The sequence below is a fragment of the Neovison vison genome, chromosome 12, assembly GCF_020171115.1.
Source record: "Neovison vison isolate M4711 chromosome 12, ASM_NN_V1, whole genome shotgun sequence".
NCBI classification, from domain to species: Eukaryota; Metazoa; Chordata; class Mammalia; order Carnivora; family Mustelidae; genus Neogale; species Neogale vison.
The window spans coordinates 46,696,283-46,712,832 of record NC_058102.1 but is presented as its reverse complement, the minus strand read 5'-3'; the positions used below and the strand labels follow the sequence as shown (position 1 = coordinate 46,712,832).

General features: G+C 38.7%; 1 protein-coding gene across 1 annotated transcript in view; it reads right to left on the bottom strand.

Annotated features, from left to right (window-relative positions):
* The window catches only part of PTPRR (protein tyrosine phosphatase receptor type R), a 235,479-nt gene that overhangs the window by 199,642 nt on the left and 19,287 nt on the right, over positions 1-16,550 (bottom strand). The window contains exon 2 of the mRNA XM_044228655.1: positions 12,069-12,367. Within this exon, the coding sequence (XP_044084590.1) occupies positions 12,069-12,367 (299 nt within the window). The remainder of the gene's footprint in view (positions 1-12,068; positions 12,368-16,550) is intronic.

Sequence of the window (16,550 nt, the reverse complement as noted above, 5' to 3'; positions counted from 1 at the left end):
AGATTAAAATAGACAATTCTGCTGAGTATCATCACCATCATCATCACCACCACCACTACTGTGACAGCTGACGTTATGACCATGTGTCATGCCTTTCGGAACAAATCCATTGTTCTAGAAAGAATCAAAGGAAGTAGCCCAGTCAGGTATGACAATCACCATTAACATGAAAAAACAAAGACTCAGAAACATTCCTGACTCGCCCAAGATCTCAACGGTAGTCAATGGCCAAACAGACATATGAACCCAGGAGGTGTCCTTCTAAAACCATCTGTTTCCACTCTCTTAATCTGCTCAGGAAGAGAATGAACATTGGTCCTTTACACTGGGATTGGCCTACAGAGCAGAGAGTCAACAGACCATTGTACACCTTATTTTCTTTTCATATGAACTATATTTTCTTGTTTTCTTAAACCTCACGGGTATACACATTCTACCTTCAACGGATTTCTTGCTGTATGACATTCAGACTCAACCTGTCCAATACTGATGGCTATTTTGTCATAGTGACTGTTTAGGCAGATGCACTACAGACAGAATTTATAGCAGCTTATGAAAACACCTACAATACAAAATAAAACTGAATAAAAAGTAAGGAAATGAGGAAATTGAATTAGAAGGAAAATGACTGAAGAAAGCAAACATGCAGCCAAAAATGAAGTTAGTTCACAAAATAAATAAGGCACTTCATAAAGTTCTCTATATTTGCTAGAGGTGGACCGCAAATTTGGCTCTCAGCAGGAAGAGAAAGAAGGAAACATGATTCACAGCATTTAACAGATATAATTACAAGCCAGCGAGTGGCTCAGGAGAAATACCAGTATTCTTGGTACTAAGACTCAGAAGTTATATTTTCCGTTGTTCCATATAATGCTAATAATAGCAGCTGATTTTTATACGGATCTGACTATGTGTCAGGCCTGATGCTAAGTGCTTTGAATCCTTTTTCTCAACCAGTTCCCACAAAAATTCCACAAGATGGGTTTTATTAGTATTACATTTTTACAGTTGAGGAAACTGAAATACAGAGATAGTAAGCAAGTCCCTGGGCAAAAAACACAATTTGGAAGTGCCAGATTTGAGATTCCAACACAGTTCTGCTGACTCCAAAGCTATTCTTCCACTACATGACTTCCATTTACGAGCTATACCTTGACCCAATCCTTAAGTACCCTTGAATACCCAACAGAATCCCTCAAGATCCAACACTGTCTCGTTCCAACCACGCTCTCTCTGCCACCTGAACTCTGTTTTCGTCATTGCACTTAGCACCCCCTGAAATTGTGTTCAGTTGTTTACTTATTTTATTGTCTTTCTCCTATTAGCATGTGAACTACAGAGCTGCAGTGATCTTATCTTTTAATTTTCTTTTTTTTTTTAAAGATTTTATTTATTTATTTGACAGAGAGGGATCACAAGTAGGCAGAGAGGCAGGCAGAGAGAGAGAGGAGGAAGCAGGCTCCCTGCTGAGCAGAGAGCTCGATGTGGGGCTCGATCCCAGGACCCCGAGATCATGACCTGAGCCGAAGGCAGCGGCTTAACCCACTGAGCCACCCAGGCGCCCTCTTTTAATTTTCTATCCCAAGTCTGCTTTACTGTCTAAAACATAGAAGGTATGCAAAAATATTTTTGAACAAATGAAAGTTGCAAGGAGCAAGGAGTACCTAGGTGTCCATTCAACTAATCTGCACATCTGAAAATCCAGTTGTTTCTATTCTTAGCTCCTTACAGATATTAATCACATATTTTTCCCTAGTCGTCTATGACTTATACCAAAACGCACCAAGTCCTATAACTTGGCTATTTCTCATAATCCAGCCTGGTGTAGACTTGATTTTATTCATTTGATCTTATAATTTCAAAAAATTATGCTTAAGAATATAGTTGTCACCATCACTTGTCACACATGAGATTTTCTTTTTTATTCATTGGTCCATTAAAAAAAAGATTGCTGATTTTTAAAAAGCCTACATTCAAAGAATTTGCCTGATGGCCTGTTCAACATAGATTTTGCTATTTGCTGCCCAATATGTCCTATTTAAAAAACAGACCAGTTCTAAAAAAGAGAGAGAGAGAGAGCAACACGTGCTTAAAGCACAAAGAACCAACAGGAGCTTGAAATACCAATTCCAGCTGTCATGTTTTTAGGCAGGAAAAATTATCAAATTCTTAAACAAAGCAGCTTCACTAGGTTCATACTAGGAACATGAGATAATTAAGTGGTTTTTTGAACTACAGACACACAAACACATGTAAAACCCCAAGACATTCAGAATAATTGATCGGATGATATTAATAAATGCAATTCAGGAAATGCAGAATAAGACAGATTCTTAGCCCTGATTGTTGGTTGCATATCCTCAGGATTTCTTGGAATTCATGTCAGGTGGCTGTCATTTCCAGGGAGGGCATCAAACAAATCTCACAAACACATCTCCTCCTGTAATCTTAGCAATTGTCAGTGAATAGGTGGCCTATCCCTCAAAAATGGTTCTTCTTCTTTCTTCTTTGAACTTATCTGTTGCTAACTTACTGTTTAAGTAAAAAGACGAAATCATGTGAAAATGTTGGCTAAATGGACAAATGTGAAATAGATGGTGTCTTCTTGACTTATTTTTCTGAACTCAAATGACCCAAATATGGCACACAGGTAATGAAAGAAATAATTTGGTACAAGGATAATGTCTGGATTATACTTTCATACCTTAAAAACAAAATTTGGAAAAGATTTAAAGCACAAGATTATGACCAACCTCATTATAAAAAGACAATGATACGTGGCACAATGATGTTGTGATTTATAATTTTTTTAAAAAAATTTGTTTTGTCTTCATCCACAGTTCCTGGCCCAAAGCTCCTAAAACTTTTATAGTTTCCTATCCAACAGCAATAGGGACATCTTTAGTCATATTATTTCGTTTCCAGAGCCATAGAGTTGAACGAGGTCTCCTTCATTATTCATAACAAGCCCTTGCAATTGGTTTTATGTTAATAAGGTGACTTTTGGAAACACCCCAAAGGTGGGCAGTCAGGGGGCCAAGGGAACCAACCAAGTGATCAGAGCCTTCAGTCCCACCCCTCATCTTCTAGGAAGAGGAGGGGAGCTGGAGGGTGAAGAAAAGCCAATGACCAATGATTGAATCCGTCATGTCTACATAAGGAAGCCTCCATAAAAAGACAAAGGATGGAGTTTGGAGAACTTCTGGGTTGGCGAACACAGGGTGGTGCTGACAGAACAGAGAAGACGGGGAAGCTCTGCACCCGTTCCCTCTGTCCCATGTCCTTCCTATTTGTCTGATGCCTCTCTTCTGCTTCCCTATGCCCGACTCGTAATAGCTTTTAGAATTCCCTGGCAGGGGCACCTGGGTGGCTCAGTGGGTTAAAGCCTCCACCTTCAGCTCAGGTCATGATCTCAGGGTCCTGGGATCGAGTCCCGCATCGGGCTCTCTGCTCAGCGGAGAGCCTGCTTCCTCCTCATTCTCTGCCTGCCTCTCTGCCTACTTGTGATCTCTGCCTGTCAAATAAATAAATAAAATCTTTAAAAAAAAAAAAAAAAAAGAACTCCCTGGCAATATAGTAAGTTAACAGATCTGATCTCCAAGTAGATAGTGTCAGAACTGAGTGGAATCGTAGGACATCCCCCCATCCCTCTGCAGCTGGTGGCCCAGAAGTACTTGGTGCGGGAAACATGACCCGTGTTCACATCCAATGGCCAGACATGTCATAAACGAAGTATGGAGAGTAAAGAGCAGAGAGAGACACAGGAGATATTTTCCCTTTACATTTGGGGTGAGGAGTGGGGTTTGCTAGAACAGGCTTGGCTCATGGAAACCTGCGGTTTGGAAGAGAAAGGATGACAGGGCAGGGGGTTGCCCTGTGGTCACTCGGGGTATGAAACTGCAGCTTTCCTATATATACTCAGTTACTAAAGGCAAAAGCTGCCAATGAGGAAGCTTCGCAATTTTGCCTGGGAGAGAACCTTCCAAAGACTTTAAGCTCCTGTGTTTTCCTAAAACAAGACAAAGGGACAAATTGTTTCTGCCATCAGAGCTATAGCGATCAAGCTGAGGGAACTAAGGCATTTGCTAAAGGGCACCAAACCCATCACGCCCAGGCAGGGTCAGAAGCCCAGAAAGCCCAACATAATTATCCACTCGCAGTTAGATTTTAAAGTGGAACATTTTATAATCACAACAAAACAAACAGAAACCCTAAGCATGCTTCATAGGATTTATAATTAGATAGAAATAGAGAAAGAAAGAGGAAAAGAAAGAAAGAAAAAGGGACAAAGTCACTTATAGAGGGTACAAGAGAACAGTTCTTAACAACCAGAAAACCCATAGCATCATTTTTAGAGAGAAATCTGACAAGAAAAAATTAGCTCCAAAGGAAAGATACCCTCTTTGTTCATCTGCAGACACCATTTCTTTTTCCACTATTGGGGAAATTTTAAATTACAACAAGTTTTTAGGTGCCCACATGAAGACATACAGCACTTTCTAACTTCCTCAATGAAAAATCTTGAAATACAACATTTTGTGTGTTCTTAACAGAACATCCTCTTTTTTGTCCTACTAACTTCTTTGGCTGCTTGAAATACTTCCCTTGCTTTAGATTAAAGGTTGATGGAACATAAATAATTTGGCCAAGCGAAAAGAAAAAATAGACCCCATATTATAACTACATATGGATTTCATAAAAGGAATAGTTTCCCTTAGGATAAGCTCTCTAAATTTCTCAGTAATATTAATCAGGCAGTTGTAATGAAAAGAATACTATGTTTGTTAGTCACAGGCAACATTTATTTCTCCTCAGAATTAGCTGATTTAAATCACTGAGTGTGTTTGGAATGTAAATCAATACATAAAACGGTAAAATCTATTATACAATGGAATTTTTAACAGTTTTTAAAAGTGATGCTTTTTAAAGATGTCCATAATTTTATTTATATTAATTAATTAATTAATTAATTAATGTGTTTAGGCCTCTGCCTTTGGCTCAGGTCATGATCCCAGGATCCTGGGGTCAACTCCTACATTGGGCTCCCTGCTCAGCGGAGAGTCTGCTTCTCCCTCCCTCTGTCCCCTAGCTCAAGATCTACCTCTGTCTCATGCTTTCTCTAAAATAAAATAAATAAAATAAAATAAAATAAATGCTGCAAGCTTTATGTATGCAGATTCCATATATCTGTAAAGTAATCTTATCTACATATATGAGACTATACAGATACATGTATCAGTATGACATCATTATCTAACAGCTAAGGGTTATTTTTATTCCTATTTTACCTTCTCTTACATTTCTAAATATTCTGAAACTCTATGAAAGTATATTAATTTTGGAGTCAAGACAAAAATATTACTAAATATCCAAGATCCAATTAGTATGATGATCAATAAAACCAGTTCTCTTCAGACTCCAGTCATTCTAATGTTGAGTCTAAATGATCCAAAACAAGCAGACGCACTGAGCGGTCCAGTGTCAAAACTTCACACAGATATCGCCTCAGCTTGACCTCTAGCATTTCCAGAATGTGTTCCAGCATCCTCCTTGCTGCTTTAGTAGTGAGAAATGGAGAAAAGCAACAGATGGCGACAATTATGACTGTCGGGATGCCAAGCTCAAGAATGAAATTTCTACTTCAAGACAATTTGCAGGAGTATGATAATATCTGGAGACTCTAGGCACAAAGTTTTCCAAAATGCAAATGTTTGGGATAAAAAGAAAGGTGATAATATATATAAGATCTGATAGATTAACATGAAGCTAATTTAGGTTACAAAAAGAGCAAAAACCTAGCCAAATTTCTAAGTAGATTACAGAATTTCTTTTTCTAGACTGTCTTAAAAACAAAATCTGATTTGACAGTGTAGTTCCTTTCTGATTATAATCTCTAGACTGGCCATCATGGATCTTATACCTCTTATTCTCAGGCTTCAACATTAACTTGTAGGTCTCAATGAGTATACTTTCAGAGGATGAAAATTAACATTATCATTAGCTTAAATAAAATGTAATCCATAAAGTTAAGTTGTCTATTGACAAAGTGTACAATACTTCCCCAAAGCAAAGGAGGGCTTATGGTAAAATTTTTAATGTTTGAGTTTTGAGGTCAAATTGGGATTTGTATTCTGATGGTAGCCCTTACTACTAACTGTAGAACCAAGAGAAAGTTATTGGTATGGGGCCTTAATTTCTTTATCTGAACACTGCAAGCTTATCATGAGCATTTTTGATGCTTGAAGCTTCTTCATAGACATAGTTTCTTCCATCATGACTTATATGATGAAATTTCTGTAAATTTACCTTTGGTTTCAGCATACAGTTTCCCTTCCTAAAGTTCATATGTAAGAGTATGTAACAAGCAATGGCAGAATACAAAGATGCCCCAATTTTGCTTTGAAGATCATGGTACCCAAACTTTAAGATAATCCCCAATAATGCCGGCCTCCTGGTAATCATGCCCCTTGCTGTCCCCTCCCATGTGATCTGGAGACTAGGTCATCATGACAGTCTTTGCATGCTTGGAGGAAGCCAACTTGTTGAGGAACTGAAGCCTCCCACCAACAGCCATGTGAGACTCCGAGTGGAGCCCTCAGCTCAGTCAAGTAGGCAGAGGTAGCCGCCACTAACAGGTTGACTGCCTTAACCCCTGAGGCAGAAGAACTACACAGCTAATCTGCTCCCAGATTCCTGACCTTCAGAAACTCTGTGAAATCATAACTAAGTTCTCATTTCAAGCTGCTAAATGTTGAGGTGATATGTTATGCAATAATAAACAACTAATACACAGATCAAATCCAAAAATGACAAAGTTGATAGGGTCTACAGACAAAATACCATTTTCAAGGAGGACAGAAAATAAGTTTCTAAAATATAACTACATTTACTTGAAAATCAAGAAAAATGTTACACATTTTATTATTTAGCAAACGTACCACCATAGTACATTTTTTCTCTCAGCTTTTTTATATTCATTTCTTCTAGGAACTTAGAGGACAGGTGTCCCAAGGCTGTATTGGAAGACATCTGAGTCACATTCTTCATTATAGTAGGCTTTTGTCTTTTTTTTTTTTTAAAGATTTTATTTATTTGCCAGAGAGAGAGAGGGAGAGAGAGCGAGCACAGGCAGACAGAACGGCAGGCAGAGGCAGAGGGAGAAGCAGGCTCCCTGCCGAACAAGGAGCCCAATGCGGGACTCGATCCCAGGACGCTGGGATCATGACCTGAGCCGAAGGCAGCTGCTCAACCAACTGAGCCACCCAGGCGTCCCTAGGAGGCTTGTGTCTTACATCCATTTAGCATTTTGGGCTCAGTACTTAGTAGTCGACCCCAAAACCCTTCACATAAAATAACATAATTTTCCCAAAGCCTGCGTTTGAATCACACTTTCTGTGAGTTGCCCACCATGAGCCAGTCACTTAGCTCAGGAATGAGCCCATGCACCTGCCTCCACTATAGCTCAACACAGCATTCTTGTCCCCTTTCCCCCACCCCCACCCTGCATATAAGCAGCATCAAAAACTGTACATGGGCAACCGTGGTTTTCATAAATTTGGGAGATTCTTGAAACATAATATCACCTATGTGCATCTAACAGATTGCACTAAATCATCACCCGAACCGGAAAATAGTCTGAGTGGTGGGACATATAGCCCAGGCACCTGAATTTTCTCCTCTGTTGGAGTAAATTTGCTGCCTCCTTGGGCCACTGTAAGAATCACATTACTGAGGCCAACTTGTAAGTCCTCATATCCTCATTATTTCTGAAGGGGCTACTGTGTCTTAATAAAAATAGAAGTCAGATACTCTGCTTTACCTTACATTTAACTGGCATCTGACATCTATTCTATCTTTGCTTGTTAACAGTGTCTCAATTTTTATTCAAGTAACCTCCCCTCCCAAAAACAGCCTGTGGACTTTTATGGATGCTCTAGGGACGGCACACATAGTTAAGGTTTGAAATAATTCACCTAATTTTATCACCGGGATGCAAGTTGTTCAGGGATGAAGTGAGTAATTAACTTCAATTGCACTAGTCATACAGATGCCCAAGATATTACTGACGGTTGTGAAAGGGTCATTTTTTCCCACTAAACATGAACCTGCAAGGAAAAAAACTCCAGGCGTTTCAGGAAACCATGTTGAGATGAAGAAAAGAGAATCTGTCTGAGAATGAAGTCACCCCAGGGAAAGCAGAGCTGGGAGATGGATCCTGGCCAATAATTTGCCTTTGATCAAACCATAGCTGAAGCTACACATACTACAGAAATGTTCGTTATTTGAACCACGAAATTTCCTCAAGTTTGGACTGGATTCTTGTCACTTGCCACAAAATATTCCTAACTAATAAAACTTCCCTGACATGGCAGAATTCCAATGGCAGGTACATAGGCTAAATGACCTTTTGGGACATTCCTTACACAGACATAAAATTATGATTAAAACAATATGTCTTTGGAGGCACCTAGGTGACTCGGTTGAGCGACCAACTCTTGGTTTCACCTCAGGTCATGATCTCAGGGTCATGGGATCGTGCCCTACGTTGGGCACTACACTCAGTGCAGAGTCTGCTGTTTCTCTCTTTCTAAAATAAATAAAATCTTTCCAAACAGAAATCAATGTCTTTTGAAAAGGCATCCAACAATTACTTATCCACATAACACACTAAATGCTGCAGAATTTATTTACCGTGTCAAAGCATGAGAAGGCTGGACCTTCTAAGCCCCTCAGATCACATCTAGAAACTATCTCTTTCCCTGTAAGATGAAACTCAAAAACTGGTCCAGAGCAGAACCAAGCTGAAGAGAGGCAGAACACAGAACGCAGGATGTAACTGAAACCCAGAGTTATCCAAAGCATTTGGTTTTAAAGGTCTTCTAAATCAACTTCCTGATAAAAATATTTTCAAAGAAAGTTTGTGTCAAAAAAACAGAGAATGTCTGCTGGTCTGGGTGAATGGTGGGCAAGACAAGACACTTTAGGAGTCTAGAAAACCTACAGAGACCATCTGAGGCTTCAGGAAACGCCCCATCATCTTCTTACATGCTTAGAGAAGTCTTCCCTCTGTCCTAAGACCTGCCACTCTATCCTCTTTTCTCCCCCTTCCTTCCTCCCTTCCCATTTCCTCCCCTCCATTTTCCTTTCTCATCATCATCCCCTTCCTCTTATCCCTTCTTCTTTTTCTTCCTTTTATTTTCCTTCCTATGAAGACCATCCTATGAAGTAAGCCATAATCCCACTTTCAGATTCCAAAGCCTTCCTAGCCCGTTTTCTCAGATTTTTCCCAGGCTAGAACATTCTTCACTCAGCCACCTAGGCTGAACTTGCTGAACTGGAAAAGCCTACAGCTGCTTCCACGCTACCATTTTCATTCACACTTCTAGGTTCTCTACTTCCCAAGGTCATGGTCTTGCGGCCTTATGTATAACTATGGAATTTCCAGCACACATTTGTTTAAAGCCATTTTTTTTTTACTCCTACCACAGCACTGACCTTGAGGACATTTGTATTCCCCCTATATTGCATTTGTACAAAAATCTGAATAACAGCTTCTTAATCGAGCTTCTGAAATGTAATTAGCATTCTTTGGGATAAACATTCTAATTATGCTGTTCTCTCCTTGTAATAAATGAACTGCAGAATTCCCTGATCATAAAAGAAAGGAGAAAAAGGGAAAAAATTCGTTTGTGGACAAATGCTCTAACGAAATGCTTTGTGGAGACAACAGGGTATCAGGAAAGGAGGAGTGACACATACATCTCTCAAGTCCCTGTTAAATTTCTCAGTTTATAATTCATTGTCTGAATGATGTCAGAAACAAGAGGGAGGGGAAAAAATATAGGAAGAGGAAAAAAGCCCTCTCTCCTTCTCAATGGAAACCTTAGAAGTTACATATATAGAGGGAGATATAGATATACAGATATAATATAGATACAGACATAGAGTGGAAGTTGGCAATGGTGTTTTTACTCTGGCTGAAAAAAATAAATCCTGGTAATTTCTCTAATTCAGGAAACTAATAGTCATAAACACTACTCATTTTGGTATAAATTGAGCCATAAAATAATTCTTTGGTTCCCCTGCAATATTCCTCAAGTAATACAGTCTGTGTGTGTACGTGTGTATATGTGTGTGTGTGTTCATATATATGTATATATGAACACATCAACACCTTAGCTTAGCTAGCATCATCAATTACGCTATCAAAGTCATGTTGTCACCAGAGTTAACTCCCTTTCATTATACTTCACTTCTAAACCTCTTTTCTGGATAGAATGAAACTCCAACCAGCTGATACTTGATTGAACGTTGACCGTCTGCTTTTTGAGTCAGCGGAACATTATTGACTTATTTAAAAATAACTTTACTTTCCTGGTTTTCCTATTAAATCACACATGCATGAGTAATGTCAATAGATTACAGGAAACATTAACACGGGCAACTGTTGCAAAGTACCATAGCCACAGCATGGTTAGAGACTAGATCAAGAGAAAATAGGGAAGCCTAACTCAGCAAAATCACCTATTTATTGCCTTCATGTAATCATCACCTGTAAGAAAAAAGCACAGCTTCTTCTTGAGTTTCTAAACCACAAATAAGCTAAAAGTGAAAGGACCTGCCAGAATTCTTCACTGATGCCTTTTATCCTTCATAATATTAAATTAACTAGACAGTACATGACCTCAGAAGACAGAACAAACCTCTTCAACAGTAATTCACAGAGACTTTAAGAGTTGACAACTATAGGAATATGATGGTCACCAGAGGAAATATCTTCCACAAGCCCTAGCATTAACACAGGCACATCCAGATAGAGCCACGTCATTAACATCATTTATCTTAGCAAACAGACAGAGTACATGGCTTTCACCTTCAGAACATCTGTTACTCATGTAAATGCACAAAATTTGTTCAAGTATTTCAGGAGGCCAAGTGACCCACATAACTTGTAACAAGAGCTCATCTTGTGTTCTCAATTTATGTTTTTTATTGAATTAGTGACATTTTCTCTCAGACGTTTCCCAAGCAAAGCCAGAGATTTCATTTCATTTGTCTCTGTTTCTGGATCCCCCAAATGACAACTGGATTGTAATAAATATTCAGTGTATCCTAGTTGTAAACGTCAATGAATAGACCTTGGATTGTCAATACCAAGTAAAGTGTCCTATATGTAGTAGATAAAAAATAGAAGAAAGGGAAAAATGTTTGTTAGATTTAATTACATTTGGTTCATAGAGAGATTGTCAAAATGCAAACATGGTTTACCTGAGTGATGTTGGCCTAAAAAGTCAACATATTTTATTATATTTGGGGACAGAAATGCAACAACTACCATATAGCTACTGACTTGTAGTTTTGATATGTATCCGCCTGTTGTGACTTAAAACTTACGAGGGACTGTAGTCTAAATAGGCCGTCAACCTCAGCCTGTATTTTAACTGTGATACCTCCATAAACTGGGAAACTCCAGCCTGGGTTACATACCCAAAGAATACAAACAATGAAACCACTGCATCATCTTGATTAGTAAAGGGTGATGACTGTTCAATGATATTAGGAATATTATCCATCAACTACTCCTAAACCACCTTATTTATTCCAAATGACAGAAAACTATCTCTCCCCCACACCCCTTCCTTTCATGGTCTCTTCACTTGTTACAATTTGAGACAAATGCCCAGAGATCTTCAGTAGGTACTTAGAACAGATTATCACAGAAGGCAGAGGCTCAGTGCAGAATATTATCTACTATAACAGCAAGGCCATCCTGAAGCCATTTTTTAAATTCAAATATTTATTAAGTACCCATATGTGCCATGCACTGCACTCTGCCCAGAGCAGACAGACAAGGTTTCTTATTTCACGGGCTTACATTCAAGAGGAAGCCAACAGATAATAATCAAGTAACAGAAAAGAAATATCAAGGAATGAGAAGCGCTGGGATAAATAATCATTGAGATCCAATGATAAAGATTAATCATCAGGTTTGTTTGTTTGTTTGTTTGTTTGTTTCAAGCAGTAACCACAGAGGAAAAGTATCAGCATCAGTGTAACACAGTACTTACCACCACAATTACATTTGCTGCAGGGATTGGAAGGTTTTCCACTTCAAGATCTTGACCAGCCACGGCCAGCAGATTGAGAGATGGGTCATATGCAGGTCTAGGAAAAGCTGAATTAACAATTTGATGCTGTTTGTTTATTTGTGCTTTGGAAGAGGAATGGTAGCTATGCTTATATATCTTTTGTGGAGCTATATCCAGGCTCTTCTCAATGTCTTGTGAATGGTGATAAATGAATGCCGGCTTCCCACTCTTCCTCTGATGAATTGTCAAGAACTGATCATGATTTCTGGAAAAGCACCCTGAAACAAGGAGAAGCAAAAACAAAAATCAAAGACCTTCACTAACATGACCAGAAATATCTGATAAAGAGAATTACCCATCCTCGGGCAGTAAGACTTGTGAAGAATTTATACCTTTCCCCCTATTTCATTATCCTAGAACACATTCTGTGGTACGGAGGCATCCCAGATACTTTGGGTAAACAGAAGTGGGTGTAGTTTGAAAAAGTCCTATTTATCAGGGATTCTTATATGTCTTTTAGTCTTGAATTTCATCCTTTATCTACAGTCCCAGGTCTAACTCCCAGTCGAGCTTCTATTCCTGAATGTCCTATCTGTTCCTCAAACAATAACCATTTGTCATAGTTAAGTTTTCCTCCCTTTAATCAATAGGCTTTCATACAATTCTTATTTTATTTATTTTATCTTGCTTATAGTTAACAATGTATGATTTTTTTAAATGCTTGTAGAATATCTTAAGCAGAGGGCAGAAATCTGAGGAGACACATTATGGTGGCAACTTCCAATTCTGTAACAACATCCATTCTCTCCTTCTTACTCAGTAATACGGACATCCAGATAACAAAATACATTCACCTTTATTTCTTCTGTTAGGTAAACATCTATGGACTTGAGTAACTCTTTCTTCTATTTGTCACTGGCCACAGGAGGAAAGAGATGACATGTATATGTAAGCCAAAAGAATACCACTAGGTCAAGCATCAATTAGAAAAACAAACTTAAGGGACCTGGGTGGCTCAGTTGGTTAAGCAGCTGCCTTCAGCTTAGCCATGATCCCAGAGTCCTGGGATCGAGCCCCACATTGGGCTCCCTGCTCAGTGAAGAGTCTGCTTCTCCCTCTCTCTCTGTTCCTCTCTGCTCGTGTTCTCTCTCTCTCAAATGTAAGTAAAAAATCTTAAAAAAAAAAAAGAAAGAAAGAAAGAAAAGCAAACTTAAGATCTTCTATATAAGATGATCAGCAGAGGAAACAGGTCACAACACAGTAACGTCACCCACATGGTGTCTAGCTACCCTGGGCAGCCCAGGTTTTCCCTTGGTATGTCGATGGCAACAATAAGCTGTACAAATACTATCCTTGGAAAATTACTTACCTCATTTTACAAGAATTCTGGGATGCCTAGAATGCTTACTGAATATTTATAGTAGAGGAATTGCTAGTTTTTACAGCTTTTGCCCTCCATTAAGCCTTTTGTGACCAGCATATATTTCTAGCATCTTCAGCAATTCTGCCTGAACTATGCTTTAAACTTTTGCTTAGGAATATAAGGTGATTTTTTGGTCAACTTCAGTGCTTTCTTCCAAGATGGAACAGGCATTTGGGGAATCATCTTTGGGTACCAGTGACTAGCCTTTCAGATCATTCAAATCAAAATGATATTTCATGTGAATTCTGAAATAGTAATAGAAACTACTCATCATATCTTCAGTCCTGAGTTTGCCAAATAGACTATAACTTTCTAAAAAGCAATCAAGCTACCATAATTTGCCAAAGATGATGACTTGACAGTGATGACCTTGAAATACCTATAAATTTTGTTTCTCTGATAGTTCCTCAGATATGGAAGTGAAACTGTCATCAGAAACATATATAATGTTATGAAATTCAGAACAGGGTACTTCAATGTCATTATTCTTGCAGTGATCTATTAATGGAGAATGGTGCTAAGATGTTTTAGATGTATATTAACTTTCTGACCATGAGATGTTCATTTAGAACTTTATTAAAAGGAATTTACTCACTAATATTACAGTGTCTTGGAAGATATTTCTGAAAAGAGAGAGCTTTGTCCCCTCCTGTCTTAGAGAACTGAATCTGATATTGCAAACAGCAACAAAGAAGTGATCAGTTTGGGAGTTAAAAAATAGAATGGATGCAATATTTTTTATTTTAGTTGGCTTTTTAAATACTTTTTGTTTAAATATGGTCTGTTGTTTTGGGAAAGGCATACTATATGCTTGAATGAATTTTGGTTTCTCACCTAACGGACTGGCCCTTCTACCAAAAAGAGGAAGATGAGAGAATGGTAACAGAATAGGAGAAAAACCAAGAAAGAGTGAGAAACTTAAGAAAGAAAATGTTTTAGAACCTGTATGTATTACAGGGTTTTAGATAGAGGCAACTGAAAATCACTCTCATAGTGATGTCTCTAGAAACAAGTATATAAATGCAAGTTCCATGTGTTGCTATGGAAGATAAGTCCCACTGAAGACACACTCATAGATTTTTCAAATTACAAAGCACACCAACACTGCTGCCATGAGAGACAGAAGATGGAGCCAGTGGTTAGATTCTCACCTAAGAAAGAATAAATAAAGAAGAAAAACAAAGGAGGCTTTAAAATAAGTTGATTTAAAACACCCAAAGAGATAAAAGAAGAAAATAATAAGAATTTAAGAAAAAGGGAATGGGCCTGTTTCAATCCAGGTGGAAATCACAGAAACAAAAAAATACAGTAATTGATGAAACTCAATGTGTAGGTTATATAGTAGACTAGACACCACAGAACAGAGATTTAGTAAATTGGAAAAGTTTAGGTAACAATACAGAAAGCAGCATGGAGATACTAAGAGAGGAGATGTGAAAAAGAAGGTGCGAGATTTTGGTGCTAGATGGCACTCTGTGATCCATGCCTACCAGCATTCACATCCTTATTTAATCCCCTCCCACTGAGAGTGAGCTGGATCCCACTGGAGACTTACTTTAAACCAACAGATAATGGCAAAGGTGATGGGTTGTTATTTCCTTATTAGGTAAAAAAGATGTGACTTCTGTGTTGTTAAGAGATCCTCTCCTGCTGACTTTGATGAAGCAAGGTGCCTTCCTGGAGAACTCCCTATGAAGGAGGAAGCTTCTAGCCAAAAGCCAGGAGAGAACTGAGGCCCTCAGTGTCACTGAAACCTGCCAACGATCATGTAAATGAGCTTGGAAGCAAATCTCTCCTCTGATGAGTCTTCCTCTAAGAGCCCAGTCCAGGCCAACACTCTAACTGAATCCTTATGAGAGACCTTGAAGCAGAAGTCCCACTTCAGCCATGCCCAGATTTCTGACTCACCCAGAAACTGAGAAACAGTAAATGTGTATTGTTTTAATCCATTAAATTCTAGGGTCATTTGTTATGCAGCAACAGGAAACTAATGCAGAGAGGTTGACAGAGACTAAGTTGTTAAATACTTTTACTTAAGAAGGGAAACATTAGAGAAATTGAACATTTTACAAAATTTATGGAGGGAAATGACAAGATAAAATGTAGATTTCTGAAGGAGGCCCTGGCTATATAAGAAATGGGAAGATTGGAAGGAAGAAAGAGTAAATGCAAAGATACCAGGTAAAATATTTTAGAGAACAGAATAGCCCCAGACTAGATGGCAGTAGAGGGATGGAGCAGAGGTGAATCTAGTCAACAGAAGTTCCTTTCTGCTCAAGTTGATTCATATATGTTGTCTACCTTGGATTCCGCGGCTTCCACCTTTCGTTAACTCCTATATATAAATTCCCCAACTGACCAATGTTGACTCACGGCCCGGACATCTCTACATCTCTATTTAGCAGAAAAAATTTACAGAAGATAAGACCTTCCACTCTCAGCAACCTTAAAGATTTAAGGGTCAAAACTATTCTGGGCGGGCAATGATAAGAACAAAAGCAAAAAAAAAAAAAAAAAAAAAAAAAGTAGATAAAAACTTTCAGATCACTGATAAATATCCGAAACCTTCAGAGTATAACATTCCTCAAGGAACTCAAGGCTACCTTAATGTCAATGCTTTGTTAGAGGCAAAAAGCAATCTAAAGCAATCTTAGTTTGACAATAGGCAGGCCTCCGGGATCCTGCAAGTCTTCTTTAACATATGAAAAAGGCTTTAGAGACTTTTTTTTTTTTTTTTTTTAATTTATTTGAGAGAGAGAGAGACAGTGAGAGAGAGCATGAGCGAGAAGAAGGTCAGAGAGCGAAGCAGACTCCCCATGGAGCTGGGAGCCCGATGTGGGACTCGATCCCGGGACTCCAGGATCACGCCCTGAGCCGGAGGCAGTCGTCCAACCAACTGAGCCACCCAGGCGTAGAGACTTTATCTCTACCCACCACCCCTCCAACTTAAAAGTATATAATCAATTGCTCCTCATAATCACAGTCAGCTCTTTTTGCTCCAGGGTCTGGTCCCTGTGCTTTAATAAAAGCACCTTTGT